This window comes from Megalops cyprinoides, chromosome 6 (genome assembly GCF_013368585.1).
Source record: "Megalops cyprinoides isolate fMegCyp1 chromosome 6, fMegCyp1.pri, whole genome shotgun sequence".
NCBI classification, from domain to species: Eukaryota; Metazoa; Chordata; class Actinopteri; order Elopiformes; family Megalopidae; genus Megalops; species Megalops cyprinoides.
The window spans coordinates 2,242,378-2,260,132 of NC_050588.1; the positions used below are offsets into that span (position 1 = coordinate 2,242,378).

The window sequence follows — 17,755 nt, forward strand, 5'->3', positions numbered from 1 at the left end:
AGGAGCATATATCTTGATTGAAGAATAAAACAATATCAGGATGGCTTGAAATAAGAAGGTATGTGCATGTAAACACCGCTTAAGTGCTTTCAAAAAGAGCTGCACACCTCTGTTACTACTAAACTCATCTGGACATAGGAGCTGCACATCTGCGGCAGTGTTTGTCCAACATGAAGGTGTGTCACCCAACATTAGGATATGTCTCATTAGGCCTATATAAGAGTTATTTTCCTCGTGGAGATGGAAAGTGTATGACACTAATCCACATAACCAAGTGTCACACTTTGATGTAATGTCACATTTTGATGTAATGAATGGTGCATGCCATCCAATCACAGCAGAAGACTGCCAAATATGGGCTACACACAGCAGACAGGTGTGTACTGTGTGTACGTTTTTTTTTTTTTTTTGTTTAACTTAATTAAAACTTTTATTCGTCTGCAGTTTCTAAAAATTAAAATGTCGACTGAATACTGTGGTGATGTTTTCTTCATAAAGTTGATCACATAATTCTCCCACCGGTATTACTAGGTAGCTAGCTAGCTGATACTAACTTTACCTCAGCAATATGTTAGTGACAAAACAGCTGGCTAGCTAACGTTAGCTTGTTCATTAACGATCAGCGAAATACGTAACAAGCTAACGTTATATTTGAAAATTTACGACATAGTCAAACAGAATACCTTTCAGTAGTAGGCTTTAGAGAATTTGATACTGAAAATAGCGTGCGGCGAGTAGCCCAGAATGCTTCCTACGTCCTTGATTTGCAAAGGCGGTTACCTCGTGAACTCAATGTTTTTTATATTTATTTATTTATTTTTTTACCCCAGTGCTTTTTAAACGACTGTTGTAGCTAGGTGTGTCGTCCCAGTTATTCTGCTGTGTCAACGAGCGAAAGTCATTATCTTCGAAAATAAAAACCTGTTTAATGGGTTTACTGTGCTTGCGGTCGTCGTTTAACGTGAATTCAACGTATCCTGAAATCTGTTTTTATTTAATGTAGAGTAGTTTCAACAGTACAGAAACTAGCTAGCTAATAGCCTAGGCTACAGTCGCTATTGTCAAATTATTCAAAAGATGAATAACGTGAAGCTGGTCGCTAAATAAATCCACACACACCTATCACTATCATCTACCATACTTAGCCTTTACTCCAAAAAACGATCTAGTGTCTGTTTTTTTTTTTTTTTTTTTTTTTCCCGGGGAGCGGGTGCATGTTTAAGGCTTAGGTTCAAGTTGATTGTTCTTGCGTGTTTTTTCGATAATGATCCAATCAGTGAGAGTGGCGCGCTCATAAAATGTGATCAGGGAGAACGATATTCCGTTTCCAAATTAAACTTTTATTCTAAATTTGCCGGTTGTTGTGACACGACTACAAAAAATGTGTTTACTCATTTAGAGAAGTTAATGTATTGGGAATTAGTGGGGGGGGGTTACGAGTGTGGATGTTACGAGTGTGGTTCATGTTTTGAAAACGTCATGCTCTGCATAGGTGTTGAGAGTCTGAAGGAGATATGGGGCTATGGATGCCATCAGTCCACTGTACATGAACATATCCTTGGCCAAACTTTAACTGTTAAGCTTTATGCAGTCAGCTAGTTATATTACGTAAAATGTGTTCATGTGCTCTCCCAGCTTCCCTATTGGCTCTCCCTCTCCTCCGTTCTGCAGCATGATAAATCCTGAACATCAAGCGCAACCGTTGCATCACTGGTCGCGGTCACGTGGACAAAAACGGTACCCCTATCTTGCCCAATAAGGTGGTACAATCCAAGCTTCTATCAGCGCTGCCGCCTCACCTGGATGTTGCTAGAATGTCCTTTTTACAGTAAGGGAGGGGAGTAGCGGAGAGAGTTGCTCTGGTAAAGGATTAGCCTGCTTGCTGCGGTATAAAGCCTCCCTTTAATCTGTGCCAGAGACAGAGGGCTTCTTACATTAGACATCAAAGAGCAGCTAGACCGCAATTCTCTCTCGTACTGTTTACATCGAGGACTAAAGGGGTCGAAAAGCAAAGCACAAAGGAGCTCTGTTATCTGAAGAAGGAAGAACACTCGACGGCGACAGCAGACTCCTGAGACGCAGTCATGACGCAGGGGAAGGTAACGTTAAGCGTCTTTTCTTTAGGTTGGATTTCAAAGTGACATGCTTGAAGACAGACTTCTAGTGCTGCCTGGATTACAAGAAGACAGACTTTGGACGTGCATGCTTTGCGCAGGGGATCCTCTCCTGATTTATATATTGCGCCCGTGTCTTTTCCCCGGGTCATTAACCAGATTGACATCTTGTTCCTCCATCTTTGGTGTCAAGAGGATACTAGAGCTGGATGTGCGTTGTCACTGAGCAGTCGCAATGGAAAATTCTCAACAGCTCTACTGATGCATAACGACTAGAATCTGTACCGATCAAAACCAACTGAATGTGTCGTGTTCAGGCATATTGTGTAGATGCGTTTTTGGATTACTATGAACTTAATGTTAATTGAGGTTTCTGCGTTTTTCAGGTAGTACCCCTGTTTTACCATTTTCTGTGATTCCTACGACTGTGCTTTATCCGATGTGAATTACTGTAATGCTGACAATTACTGTTGATGCTGTTCCGTCTCTACATTGAACATTTTCAGGCCATGCTAGAAGGAGGTGCAATATTATTTGCGTAAACACCGTATAAAAAACAATAATAAAATAATAATAAATAATAATAAAAACAGTCATGATTCACTCGTTGCTTTTTAATATGACATCACCAAAGCGTCAGGCTGAAATCAATGTAAGGTAAACAATTCACCAGATGAAAAATAATTCAAACTTCAGTATTTTACATTCCAAATATTCTAACATATTTTGCAAAGAGCTTGACCATTACATCGCCTTTCAAATGTGTGAGTTCACTATCAAAATATTTGCTTCTGATGGCCTTAGGTGAATGAGTGTGTCCTGGCTATCGCTGTTATGAACTCGGGTAAAATACTTTAAAAATATTTTTCTTACCTTGAAAGCCACAGAAATGGACAGCGATCAAATATCCCCCTGTGCTTGATGGCATGGAAGTTGGCCCAAATCTAAGAAAACGTCATTCTTTCACAATGAGTGAAATATGCCCCTCTTCCTTGCTATCTCACTGATTTGATGTAATTTGCTGCCATGTCAGTGTTCTGGTATTTCTGACAAACTTGCTGCCTTGCATTAACTCTGTCGCTACACTAATAAAAATCCAAAATCCTTTAAAGTTTGCCTCTAAAATGTAATGGAAAAGTCACGGAAACATACTGCAGTTTCTACTTGCATACCCTTTCCCCAGACTGATTAATACAGAAGTATAATGAGCTGGTCTCTGTTTTTTTTCCCAGCTTTTCAGACGGATAGGCATGAGTTGGCAGAACTTACAGTGCTGAGTGTTTTAGATATACTCAGTTTTATTATCGAAAATTACATTTGGGTTCGTGTCTCGATTACATCCATGTTTGCCAGTTGACCATTCACACGGTTAGTGTTCCCTGCAAATTCGAGATTAAGTTCTCACTGAACATTCCACTGCTACTTGCCTTGTCAAAAAATGAATGACGAGAAAAGCAGGATTAGTGTTGATAGGATACAGTGTATTCTTAAGATTGTTAATCCTATTTGAACGCGGATCACTGCAGGAGTCTTCACTAAACTTTTATGTCATGTTTGTGGCCACTGGTGGAATGCTGCAGAACCCTCCGATTTCCCTGATGGAAAGGATAGCATGCATGTTCAAAAGCTCCCAAACCCTAGAATGTATCATTAAGCTCTCTGGAACTCAAACATAATGTTTGTTTACAACATAAATCGGTGACTATTTTATTCCTTTTATGCCTGAGCAGTTAAACCCTGACAGAGGCACTAGTCAGGTTTAATTGCTGGCGCTTTGCCATTAGTGGAGAAAACTCCTGTTTCAGCGTGTGGTTTATTTTTACATTTACATTTACATTTATTTATTTAGCAGACGCTTTTATCCAAAGCGACTTACGAAAGTGCATACAGCAAGCGACAGTACGGGGACAGGATGTGTACAGTTCCACAATGAGACAGTTCTCAGCTGAGAGCAAGGTCTGTTTGAGGACACAGTACTATTAGATTTGTACAATTACAGCCTATAGGGCAACTAATACGATACACCTTCAAACGGCAAACTTCAACAACTTCAAACGGCGCAATGAGCGTCAGGGTAAAGGCGGTAAAGGCGTCTTTATGTTTCTGATTTGTGAGGCAGACCATCGTGGCGGATGTGGACAATTTGTCTTCTCACTTAGTAATGGTTTTGTTTGTTTGTTCGTTTATTTTTGAGGGTAAATTACTTTCTGTCCTTTATTAATCACATCCTACAACCACTAGGTGGAGATTATATGCTGTATATCACCTCTCTGTGGGCGTGAAACCGTGCGCGTCTGCGCGTGTGAAAAGGATAACTAAAAATTGTCGAAGTATTTGGATAAATCCGAGAAAAGTGTTAAGAATACCACAAAAATAAAGACCCGGCTATATTTTACCAAAGCTGCAATCGTTTATGAGATGGACGCTCCATAGGCTACTGCCAAACTTAACGAAAACCCGTTACAAAAAAGAAACGATAAATACAACAATGATGCCATAATTGTGACAGTACCTAGAATGAACAGGAACACATTTCCTCATATTTTACCCGTGAAATCGTCAGGAAATATGTGAAATAAACTGTGACTTTGACAGAAATATGGTTCATTAAACCAATTATAACAGCATAGAGTAACATCTAGTTGATATTAAGGGTGATAATAACTAACTAGCCATATCGTGGATGGAATTTTGCAGTTGCACAGTATAAAGACTGCAGTGCACAGATGGGCAGCCCTTAGCAGATATTTTCTTGTGGGACAAGACAGCACAGGGCTTTCATTATAATGTCATTACCAGGTTACAAGGAAGGTGACTGTTTCATGCATTTACAGATCTCTGTGACAAACAAGACAACCAATGGAGCACAAGGGGGTGGGGCTATGCCACCTGCCCCACCCAGCTATGAGGAAGCAACTGCAGGTAACAAGACTGAGATACCCCAACCTCACCTGTACCCATTTGCTCCACACGGTCTATCTGGGCTTGCATGCCTGCATCTCATGGCTCCATCTCCTCTCTCTGCAGGCTCCAGCCCCAGCTACAGTGGGAGTTACCTAGGTGATGGTGAGATGCTGACAGAGTTCACCTGGGATGACAAGAACATACGACGGATCTTCATCCGCAAGGTGCTGTGTGAGAGACAGCAGCTGTTCCTCGGGTCTCGGAGGGGCAGAGAGTGCACAGATTGGCAGCATTTAATGGTCTTGCTCCTCTGTTAATAAACAGCCCCTCCCTAGTGTGTGTCACACAGGCCTCTACCCAATGAAATGCCAGTGTGACTTTGTCCAAAATAAATGCAGCTCCCCTCATTTGTTTTGGTGAATGCTGATCTTGCCATACTATGCTCATGAAGAGGAGACCTGACACTTTTAATCTTATGTCAAATTTAAGACAAGTGTGCTGAGTCTTGATCCCTTTTTAATGACTTTTATACTGAAGCCTAAACGTGTGAACAGTATGAAACCCTGGTACAGATGCATTGTCAGTATGATTTTTTAGGTGTGTCAACTGTGTGTGTGAGTGTGTGTGTGTGTGTGACAGAGAGAGAGAGAGAGAGCTGCTCATAAATGTCTATGCCTTCCTGCAGGTGTATGCTATTTTGATGATCCAGCTGTTTGTCACTGTGGCTATCGTGGCTCTGTTTACATTCTGGTAGGATCTCCTTTGTGTGTCTACACTCAATACTGTGTACTGTGCTGTGGGTCTGTACTAAGTACTGCACACTGTGCAGTGTGTCTGGTGAATACTGCACACTATGCTGTGTCTGTAGTGAATGCTGCGCACTGTACTCTGCATCTGTAAGTGAATATTATGTACTGTACTATGTATCTGCAGTGAAAATTGCACAATGTGCTGTGTGGCTGTAGTGAATATTGTGCACTGTACTGTGTCCATAGTAAATACTACATACTGTACTGTATAAGACCATGACATTGCCCTCTCTCCCCTGCAGTGACCCAGTTAGGATCTACATTCAATCTCACCCGGGATGGTACTGGGCATCCTAGTAAGTTCACACTTCTCTGTTATTATAGCCATGATGGTGCTGTATAATGGTTGATGAGTATGACTGATGTGGCTCCCCATGTGTTTTTTTTCCATAAGCGTTGTGTTTTTCGGCACCTACCTGACTCTTTCGTGCTGCACTGCACCAAGGTGGGTGTCAGCCACCCCTGTGAATGCGAAACGCTGACATTATTCATATGGCTGTTGTAGACGAGGTCACCATCTGCTGCACTAACCCTCACCACCTCCTACTCTGTTCCAGGAGGCAGTTTCCATGGAATCTGATCCTGCTGGCCATCTTCGTGAGTATCAGGATTGTGGCATTTCTGTGGGTGGGGCTTGTGGGTGGAGTCCAGAGAAGCACACTATGTTAGAAGTGCTCCTGTGGTTTTTCCACTGTCTCCAGTCATCTGCCATCAGTCATCAGTCATCTGAGACACATGCAGGGGTGTAGTGGAATACTGGGTCAGAAGAAAACACAGTTTCATAACTGGATCAGATGCCATTAATGATAGAATGCAGTACTTGAAAAATATTATATTTTTATATTATATATAAATATATATATATATATATATATATATATATATATATATATATATATATATATATATTATATATATTATATATTATATATTATATTTTATATTATTATATTATATTTATATTTTTATAGTTATATAAGAACCCCTCTGTTAGCGCTTCACTTACGTATATGATAATAATAAATAAATTCAAAGGAAATAGATTTCAGGACCTGTTCATAGAGATGCTGCTCCTTCATGCTGGTGTTGTTGATGCTGTTCCCCATGGTCATGGCTCTCAGTAATCACACTAGGGTGGTATGGGAGCAAATGGAAAACAGGAAGTGAATGGAGTGGCACTTCTGTATTACAGGAAATGATTCTGTAGTGCTATTTCTGTATTGGAGGAAGTAATTGTGTTGTGGTCTTTTAAAATTTTAGCTGGAATATAGTGGTCCCTGACCTCTGTGCACAGACATAAGAACATAAGAACATATGATGACGAGAACAGGCCATTCGGCCCAACTAAGCTCGCCATTTCTTAATTAAAGAGTATCCAAAACTGCATCAAGTCTAGACTTGAACACAGCAAGGGTCTCTGCCTCAACTACATGACCTGGCAACCTATTCCATGTATTGATAACTCTTTGTGTAAAATAATATTTCCTTATATCAGTGTGGAACTTACTCTTAACTAGTTTCCATTTATGTCCTCTTGTTTTACAGACTGAACTCACCCTAAAAAATCTATTATAGTTAACCTTATTGATTCCTTTTATAAATTTAAATATCTCAATTAAATAACCCCTAAGCCTCCTCTCGCTTAGTCTAAATAGGTTAAGTAACTTGAGTCTTTCCTCGTAGCTTTTATATTTCATGCCAGGAACTAATTTAGTTGCCCTTCTCTGAACCTTTTCAAGAGCTTCCATATCTTTTTTATAGTGCGGTGCCCAGAACTGCACACAGTATTCCAAGTGAGGTCTGACTAAGGCATTGTATAATTTCTGTAACCTCTTTAGATTTGTACTCAATACTTTTGGCTATATATCCCAGCATCCTGTTGGCCTTTTTTACCACTACAGCACACTGCCTAGATCCTGTTAAGCTTGGGTCAACTATTAATCCCAAGTCTTTTTCAAATTGAGCACATTATAGTTTTTTTTCCACCCATGAAGTAGTCTTGTCTAAGGTTCTTATTTCCCACATGCAAGACTTTACATTTATCTAAATTGAATGTCATCTGCCAGGTATCTGCCCACATTTGGATGCTGTTTAGGTCTTCCTGTATTACCTTAGTTGATTCTATACTGTTGGCTAGACCCCCTAGTTTTGTGTCATCTGCAAATTTTACTATTTTACTACTAACCTCTGCATCAAGATCATTTATGTATATAAGGAATAGCAAAGGCCCCAACACTGATGCCTGCGGGACTCCACTTCGTACAGGACCCTGCTCTGATACAATTCTTCCCACAGTTACAGTCTGCCAGTGCTTTCTATTAGACAACCAACTTCAAACCCACTCGGTGATAGCTCCTGCAATTCCTGCAGATTTCATTTTCAATATGAGCCTCTCATGCGGAACTTTGTCAAATGCCTTTTGAAAGTCTAAATAGATAATATCATAAGCTTGGTTTGAGTCCTGACATGCTGTAGCTTTCTCAAAGAAGTCCAGGAGGTTTGTTAAGCATGACCTCCCTCTGCGAAAACCGTGTTGGCTATCATTTAAGACACCATTTCATTCCAGGAATAATTCCAAATTATCCCTAATGATGGATTCCAGTATTTTGCATGCGATACAAGTTAAGCTGACAGGCCTATAATTTCCTGGATCAGTCCGGTCTCCTTTCTTGTAGATAGGTACTACACTGCCATGTTTCCAGTCATTTGGAATTTCTCCAGTTTTAAGGGATTGCTTAAAAATAACTATCAGAGGCTTGTAAACCACCTCTGCTAGTTCTCTGAGAATTCTTGGATATATCCCATCAGGGCCTGCTGCCTTATTTGTTTTAAGTTTTTGAAGTTTATCTAGTACTTCTGCATCATTTAAATCAATTTCCTCCATAAGTCTCTGAGAACTGACTGCACCTGAAGGCATACGCGAAAACACTTCACTCGTGAAATTCTCCACAAAGTAACTGCTTAGTGTATCAGCAATAGCTTTGTTATTGTAAACCATAACTCCATCCTTATTTTTTATACCTCTTATTTCATCCTTAACTATCCGTTTTCGACCGTAATATTGAAAAAAGCATTTAGAGTTGCTCTTTGCATCTCGTGCAATCTGTCTTTCAAAACACCTTTTAGCTTCCCTTATTTTTTTCTTAACTTGAGCTCTTATATTACTGTATTCAATCTTATTACTATCCGAGCTCTCCAACTTGTATTTTCTAAATAATTTCCTTTTTTGTTTCAAACTGTTCCATAGCGACTTATTCATCTACTGTGGATGCTTCTTTTTCAGCTTCCCTTTTATCACTTGCGGAATGAATTTACGCTGTACATCCAGAATAATCGTTTTAAATATGCAGCACATTTCTTTGACAGTTTTACCACCTAGAAGAGGTACCCAGTCTATATTCCTTGTATAATCACACATCTTAATAAAGTCAGCTTGTCTAAAGTTGAATACTCTAGCATTGGAGAATGCAGACTTAACTTGCCAAAAAACTTCACATATAATTGAACTATGGTCACTTGTACCGAGTGGTTCCCCTACCTAATACTGCCGATTCTATCAGGATTATTACACAGAACCAGATCTGGGATTGTGTTCTCTCTCGTGGGTTGAGTAACAGACTGTATCAAAAAACAGTCATTTACAACATCCAAAAACTCTTCCTCACATTTACCTTGACCTGACACAGCTTCCCAATTAATTGAAGGGTAATTGAAGTCCCCCATTACTATTGTCTCACCCTCCTGACATGCTAGTTTAATGTTATCAAAGAGCATACTATTGACACTGCTGTCTGAGGCTGGTGGCCTATAGCATACTCCAACATTCAGACCTTTTTCACTTTCCCCCACTATTTTAATCCATATGTCTTCACTAACACCAACGGGCTCCATTCCTGGTATTTCCTGAATATTAAGATTATCCTTTACATAGAGCTACGCCTCCTCCTCTTCTATTGATTCTATCTTTTCTTAGCAGCTTGTATCCCTCTACGTTATACTCATCCCCATCCCCTGCACCAAGCCACGTCCCTGTAATCCCAACAACATCATAATTACTATTACTCATCGCGGTTTCCAGATCCAAAATTTTATTTTTTATGCTTGTAGCATTTAAACAGAGCAATTTCAGGGTACCACATGTGCATTTCTTGCCCTTCACTCCTGCCCCCAGCTGCTCAGAACCACCTCTATTACAGTGCTGTTCTGACTGATTTACAAGCATCATTTCCTTACCACTTGTACAGGTCACCCCTGTTCCAAAAGGAGTCCCAGTGCCCCATAAACCTGTACCCCTCTTTCCTACACCAGGTTTGTAGCCACGTGTTAAACCTCCATATAAAGGCTTGCTTCCCTTTGCTTGCACGTGGTACTGGTAGAATTCCAGAGAAGGAGGTTCAGTGGAGGTTCTGCTCCTAATCTTCCCCGCTAGCTCAATAAATTTTTCTTGCAGAACCCCGAACCTACCCTTTCCTGTCATTGGTTCCAACATGGACCATGACCATTGCATCCTCCCCCACTCTGGCCAGGAACTTGTCCGCACACTCCAGGAGGTCTCCAACCTGGGCACCAGGCAGGCAACAGACCATGCGAGACTCCTTGTTGCGTGAACACACTATGCTATCTACCCCTCTAATGATTGAGTCCCCCACTATTACTAACTCCCTTTTCTTGGAGGATGAGGCCACCTGGGTCCCCTGGGGCTCTTCGGTCCACCCACTCTCAGGATCATGGGCCAACTCGTCCTGCAGTGGCACGAAACGGTTGGTCACCGCAATCTCTGGAGATACCGCCCCTCTTGGAATTTTGTGCCCCTTTCTACGCCTACGCCCTAGTGTAACCCAGCTCTCTCGCCCTATCTGGTCTGTATCTTCCCCCCTACCCAGCTTGGGTGAGCACACTATCTCTCTATAGGGCGTACTAATCAGTTTCTGGAACTCTAACGATTCAGGATTACTGTGGAGTCCAGCTAGTTGGGCGTCGAGATCAAGAATCTTGTTCTCTAAGTGCTCAATAAGTCAGCAACGGTCGCAGATGAACTCTTCCTGGAGGTCTCCCTCCAGAAATCTGATCATCCGGCAGCTCTTGCACAGTTTTGGCCATATTTTTTCCCCTAACTGAAACGCTTTCTCTAAATAAAGATTTACTGCCGAGACAGAATAACCAGCTAAAAAAAGTGCTAAAAGCACCGAGGTGGCTCAGAACAGTCAAAGGCAGAAATCAAGCACAAGAAATGCCACTTAGCCTAAATACAATAAAACTACGTTTACAGTTTTACGCTACATTACGTTTACGCGCTAACACAACCAGAATCAGAATATCCTAAAATCTGACGCTGAAAAATAGTAGAAAAAATTAAACAAGCGAACCGGCTAGCTAGCTAAGTGTGCTGCTTACTTATTTAAAGATTTGCTCCTGAGACGGCGAAAAACCACAAAAAACCTCTCGTCGGCTAGAGCCGAATTAGCTGCGTTTTCCAATGAGCTACAGTCAGGTCCATAAATATTTGGACATTGACACAATTTTCAGCATTCCAGCTCTGTACAATACCACAATGGATTTGAAATGAAACAATCAAGATGTGCTTTAAGTGCAGACTTTGACCTTTAATTTAAGGGTATTTACATCTAAATCAGTTGAACGGTGAAGGAATTACAACACATTTTATATGTGCCTTCCACTTTTTTAAGGGACCAAAAGTAATTGGACAAACTAACATAATCATAAATTAAATTGTCACTTTTTAATACTTTGTTGCAAACCCTTTGCAGTCAATGACAGCCTGAAGTCTCAAACCCATGGACATCACCAGACGCTGGGTTTCTGGTCCCTGGTGATGCTCTGCCAGGCCTCCGCTGCAGCTGTCTTCAGTTCCTGCTTGTTCTTTGGGAATTTTCCCTTCAGTTTTGTCTTAAGCAAGTGAAATGCATGCTCAATCGGATTCAGGTCAGGTGATTGACTTGGCCATTGCAGAACATTCCACTTTTTTGCCTTTAAAAACTCTTTGTTTGCTTTTGCAGTATGCTTTGGGTCATTGTCCATCTGCATTGTGAAGTGCCGTCCAATGAGTTTTGAAGCATTTGGCTGAATATGAGCAGATAATATTGCCCAAAACACTTCAGAATTCATTCTGCTGCTCTTGTCAGAAGTCACATCATCAATAAATATAAGAGATCCCGTTCCACTGGCAGCCATACATGCCCACACCATTACACTACCACCACCATGCTTCACTGATGAGGTGGTATACTTTGGATCTTGAGCAGTTCCTTCCCTTCTCCATACTCTTCTCTTTCCATCATTCTGGTACAAGTTGATCTTTGTCTCATCTGTCCATAAGATGTTGTTCCAGAACTGCACAGGCTCTTTTAGATGTTTCTTGGCAAACTCGAATCTGGCCTTCCTGTTTTTGAGACTCACCAATGGTTTACACCTTGTGGTGAAACCTCTGTAATTCCTCAGGTGAAGTCTTCTCTTAATTGTTGACTTGGACACAGATACACCTACCTCCTGGAGAGTTTTCTTGATCTGGCCAACTGTTGTGAAGGGGTTTTTCTTGACGAGGGAAAGGGTTCGTCTGTCATCCACCACACTTGTTTTCCGTGGTCTTCCAGGTCTTTTGGCATTGCTGAGCTCACCAGTGTGTTCTCTCTTTTTAAGAATGTACCAAACCGATGACTTGGCCACACCTAATGTTTTTGCTATCTCTCTGATGGGTTTGTTTTGATTTTTCAGCCTAATGATGGCTTGCTTCACTGATAGTGACAGCTCTTTGGACTTCATATTCTCAATGACCTCACCAGATTCCAAATGAATATACCACACTTGAAATGGACTCTAGGCCTTTTATCTGCTCCTTGCAAATGAAATAACGAGGGAATTACACACACCTGGCCATTGAACAGCTGAGTAGCCAATTGTCCAATTACTTTTGGTCCAAATATTTATGGACCTGACTGTAACTCATTGGATAACACTTCGACAGAGGGAAAAAAGTGGAAAATTCCCTCTCTGTCCCCTAATGGCAATAAAAGATTCAACTTTAGGAGCAGATCAGACCTACCTTATTTAATAGCTAGGTAAATAGCCCCAATTTTTATTTTTATCCTATTGAATGTAATAGCACAGAGACCACTCCACAAACACAGCAGGAACTCATCCAGGCTAGAGCCACACTAGTTCTAACTGTATGCACCAATCCCTGATGTCTCTGGGTCTAAAGTCCCTGACTCAGACAGACTGCCAGATACAGTAGCTTTGGGTTTCGCTTTGAATGGTGACTAAGAAAGGGACTTCTGCAGGGCTTGTTTGGCATCATGGCTGTTGTGTTCCTAAAACCCAAGGCATGTGGGAAAGCGAGTGCCAAAACACCTCACAGAGTGGGTGCATGCCCCTGGGATTAACCACAGGCTCTTCTTTTGCAGACTCTGTCCCTCTCCTACATGACAGGAATGTTGTCCAGGTAGAGTCCCCCCCCTACTGTCCCGTGCGTCTGTTGCTCTCTGTGCGCTTCTGGGTCTCACTGTTGCCTGTGTCTGTCTGCTCTGTTTGCATGCCCCGCTCAGACCATCAGCATGGCTAGCATGATGGCTTTTGTGTCCAGGTAAATGACTCTCTCACATGCATGCTAGTGCTAGCCAACCCCCCCCCCTCCCCTGTCTGTCACATCACCAGTGCAGAGCTGTTGCTAGGCGCTAGTGCAAACAAGGGCCCTTGCTGGTTCCACAGAGGCCTTGTAGAGAACATAGCAATCACTCCCACATGGTGCTGAAGACAGTTACGTAATGTGGTGGTGGGTGGGTTGGGTGTGTAAGTATTTTGAAGTTAAGCAAACACAGACAGGCTAAAAGAAACAGCTGTTTGCCAGGGCCTTCCAACACCAGCCCTCAAAGGCTGCAGCTTCTTCATGCTTTTGCTCCAGGCTGGGGGCTCTCTCTCGCCCTGAGGGCCTCTGTCACTCAGACTGACACACTCACAAGAACTTGTCAGCGCCTCAGTCACAGCCAGACCATGGCCCTCTGGGACTTTAGCTTAGCCAGCCCTACCCACGTAGTGGTAGTGTGACACGTAACAGTGTATGAGGGGCATTTGGACGCAGTGCCTGCTCACTGTCTCACACGCACCTCTGCCTCTTGTCTCCCTTCAGCTTTTACAACACCAAGTCTGTGGTGCTGTGCCTTGGCATCACCGCCATGGTTTGCCTGTCAGTCACTGTCTTCAGCTTCCAGACCAAGGTGAGGAGGTCCACCCTGCCCCAGCTTCCATCTGCAGGCTCTGAGCTGTGTCTAAACTGCTGCTCAACTCCTGACACCTTTTAAACCTCTGTGCTTAAGGAAGCCCCCTCTATGGCTTTGTTTTTCAAACTTGAATTGCACAACTAAAATAATTCAGATACATTTGCAGTTACAGTGTGAAGTTCATATTCTTCAAAGCAGAGATGTGTGAGTCAATTTGTAATTACGGAAATTATCCCAGCAGCCCACATTGTCTTTTGGAAGGGGCTTGGAAGATACCTTTCATCAAAGTTACAAAAACTGAGGACAGGATATCCATGTGGGATTCTGCAAGGAAGACGGGTCATTTTTTTTGGGGGGGTGGGGTGTCCATTCCTTTAATCTAACCAGGGAAGAGTCCCACTGAGGTTAAAGTTGTGTTTCTAAGTAAGACCGGGTGCGGTAGGTGCAGCCAGGTGTACAGGTTACGACAAAAAGCTGATTAAACTGAGCATATGGATCACACCCTGACAGCTGGAATGAAACACACAAAAAAGAAAATTGCAGTGTAGACAGCAGATGTGTGTTGTAGGTGTGAAAAACATGCATATGGATTTGGGCCATGGGGGGTTGGGGGGATTCAGTGTGGGCAGGATAAGGTATAGTGGTAAAGAGCGGGGCTTGTAAATGAAAGGTTGCTGGCTCAATTCTCCACTGGGACACTACTGTTGTACTCTTGGGCAAGGCACTTTACCTTGCTGCTAAATGACAGTGATGTAATGAAATGGTTCAGTCTATCCGTAAAAGGATTTCGCAGGTGGTAGGATTTCTTTCCCATGCCAGTTGTGAGATCAAAAAGGGAGGGAAAAGGAACACAGGTTTTCTTATAGACAGATATCAGAGTGTCTTACAGACAGATGCTGCTGCTTGCTCTGCAGTAATCTCATGAGCTGGAGCCTCTGACCCTGCAACGCCCCCTGAGACTCACTGGATTGTTGAGCATGGGGAAGGTATGAGAGGGACTGTGTTGCGGGTGATCACGTCTAAGAGTGACCCTCTACTCTGTCTCCACCCAGGTTGACGTCACCTCCTGCCACGGTGTGCTCTTCATCTTGTGCATGGTTATGTTCTTCTGCGGGATCGTCCTGGCCATTGTCGTCCCCTTTGGATACGTGAGTAACCTTCTTAATCCCCCAGTAAAACAAGTGGGCTAAGCCCTTGGATTGCGATCAGGAATGGACAGAGCTTGCAGTTAGTGATAAACTGACGGTCAGATTTGGGTTTGGGTATTTCTAGGTCCTTCTGTGTGCTTATGGTGTTTAAAATAAGACCGCCCTAATCCCTCGTCTGAGCCTGCAAGTCAGTCACTTCCAGCATTAGGTCCATGGCGGCCTGACTGTGTTAAACCTGTCTCCTGCTACAGGTGCCCTGGCTACATGCCATCTACGCGGCCCTGGGAGCCATACTGTTTACCATGGTGAGTCAGACTTCTGAGTCACAAGTCTCATTATGTAACAGTCCAGTCTGGAGTTTTCTGAACAGATCCTTCCTTCTTCACACCCCCATTCCCACAGTTCCTAGCGTTCGACACCCAGCTCCTGATGGGGAACAGGCAATACGCCATGAGCCCTGAGGAGTACATTTTTGCGACGCTCAGCATCTACCTGGACATCGTGTACATCTTCTCCTTCTTCCTCCAGCTCTTCGGCTCAGGCCGGGAGTGACCGTCAGGCAGGCCCCTCAAGCTCACCCCACTTTACCGCAGTCTGTGATGTAATGTAGCCTGGCCCTGGCTATACCCCCCACCCCACCACACCCCCCTGTGTTACCCTGCATGATGGGGGGGTGCGTTACAGACTACACACATGTTCTGTTTAAAATGAACCATCTGAAATCACAGATTAACCCACAACTGCTGGACCCTTCTGGCCTCCACACTGCCCCCTAGCACAGATTTAGGTCATTACATGTAGGGCTGCGTATTTTCAATGTTTGTGTCTGGAATACCCATCACAGTTTCTGCAAACTGTCAGAGCATTCTGATACGACCAAAGTTTGAAATGTGTGTCCGTCCATGGAAGAGTGTCATCAGTGAAGGCCAGATCTCAGTAACCCTGTTTACTAAGGAGCAATACCCAAATGGCAGACATGTCCATTGAACATAGGCAGCCATAAACACCAGCATGCAGTGAAGATTGACAGAAAAGAAACCTGCTCACTATAAGAGAGCTGTAAAATATCCAATATTGTACTTCAAAGTGAACTGGACTTTAGTCCCCTGCTGTGCTTATTCTGTGTTAGTTATCACTACAGCTGAGAAAACCACATACCATTGGGCCATTTTGGGGTTGTAGTTGCCATTGATGTAGGTAATGGGTAGAGGTTGACGAGCTGTTCTGTATCATTCTGTAACATGTAATCTTGTTTGTTCCCTGAATTCTGTCCTGTTTCGGTTTGTGAATTTTACAGATTCTGTAAACTCGGACGTATTGCCTAGTTATCTGTGGCTGCTCACAATTTCATAAATAATGACACAAACTCAATAGCTCACCCCTATTGGCTCATCATGAGTTTTAATATGTCATACAGTGCCAGAGCCAAAATTGATTTGCCATTTGATTTATCTGAGATTTTTGTTTTGAAAGATTCCACTGTTGACAAAAGGACAAATTATATGGTTACCACTACACTCGTCTGGATTTTATTTTCATTAAACCTACTTGAATTTCGAGTTTGCAAGCCTCAAACTTATGAACTCGTGAACCAGTCAAAATACTTGTTCTCCACAGAAGAACACCATTATTGGTCCAAATAAGTGACTAATTTATTATAAGATGGTTCACTAGGAAGTGTGGCCTTTAAGTGCTAATGCTAATGCTAGACCCCACAGATTGGTAAGACTACATCATTGTCATTTAGTGGGTGCTCTTACCTACAGTGACTTACAATTTTATCAATTTATACAGCTGGAGATTTACTGAGGCAATTGTGGGTTAAGTACCTTGCCCAAGGGTCCAACAGCAGTACCCCAGCAGGTACTCAAACCAGGAACCTTTTGGTTATGAGCCCTGCGCCTTACTACTATGCCACACTGCTGCACTATGCTACATGGATAAAATACATACCTGAAAAGATATGTGGAATTTATCCAAAAAACAAGAATCCTGGCAAGTGTAGTCATAACATTGGGAAACAGTGAGGAGACGGGGCTTGTGGAGCACAGTAGTTTTGTACTGGTCACTATAGTGTTTATGTTATAATAGTACTTGTAACTTGGCCACAGTGTTAAAACAGTCTCCTATGCATGGTTGTTGAGTACTGTGTGTGTGTGTGTGTGTGTGCATGCAGACTCTTTCTGTCTCATCAGCAGTCCACAGAAGTAAATTGTTTTTGGCTGGACCATGTTTCAAACCCCTGCAATTCAAGAAACGTTCCATTTACACAGGATGGAAAAGGGGTGAATAATCTACCTATTAATATTACTTTTAACAGCACTTTTTACATGGGTTTACAAAATGAGTTTTAGTTTTTGCTTCAATTTGTGGCATTGACATAAGTTTTGGAGAACATAGCTGTGAATGTTCAATGGCAAACTAGGAGCTGAAATATGAATTTAGTTGTATTAGTGAAAATATAATTTAGAATAATGTTGTGAACTCATTTTTAGCTCAGCCTGTGTACTGGCATTACTTGACATTCATGGCAATGCTGTGCATAA

At 42.4% G+C, this 17,755-nt stretch overlaps 1 protein-coding gene across 1 annotated transcript; it reads left to right on the top strand.

Annotated features, from left to right (window-relative positions):
- The first annotated feature begins 1,824 nt into the window (after positions 1 to 1,824).
- On the top strand, positions 1,825 to 17,003 carry faim2b (Fas apoptotic inhibitory molecule 2b). Its single transcript, XM_036532212.1, has 12 exons — positions 1,825 to 2,099; positions 4,949 to 5,036; positions 5,142 to 5,242; positions 5,704 to 5,768; positions 6,070 to 6,123; positions 6,222 to 6,272; positions 6,385 to 6,424; positions 13,249 to 13,286; positions 13,971 to 14,058; positions 15,114 to 15,209; positions 15,461 to 15,514; positions 15,612 to 17,003. Exons 1-12 carry the CDS (start codon positions 2,085 to 2,087, stop codon positions 15,759 to 15,761), a joined length of 840 nt encoding a protein of 279 aa, XP_036388105.1. The 5' UTR covers positions 1,825 to 2,084; the 3' UTR covers positions 15,762 to 17,003.
- The last annotated feature ends 752 nt before the right edge of the window (positions 17,004 to 17,755 follow it).

Bases quoted from the DNA above. Each gene is read 5' to 3' on its own strand.
- faim2b (XM_036532212.1), top strand. The intron at 6,273-6,384 runs GTGGGTGTCAGC...ACTCTGTTCCAG, and splicing joins TCGTGCTGCACTGCACCAAG to GAGGCAGTTTCCATGGAATC. The intron at 13,287-13,970 runs GTAGAGTCCCCC...GTCTCCCTTCAG, and splicing joins ATGACAGGAATGTTGTCCAG to CTTTTACAACACCAAGTCTG.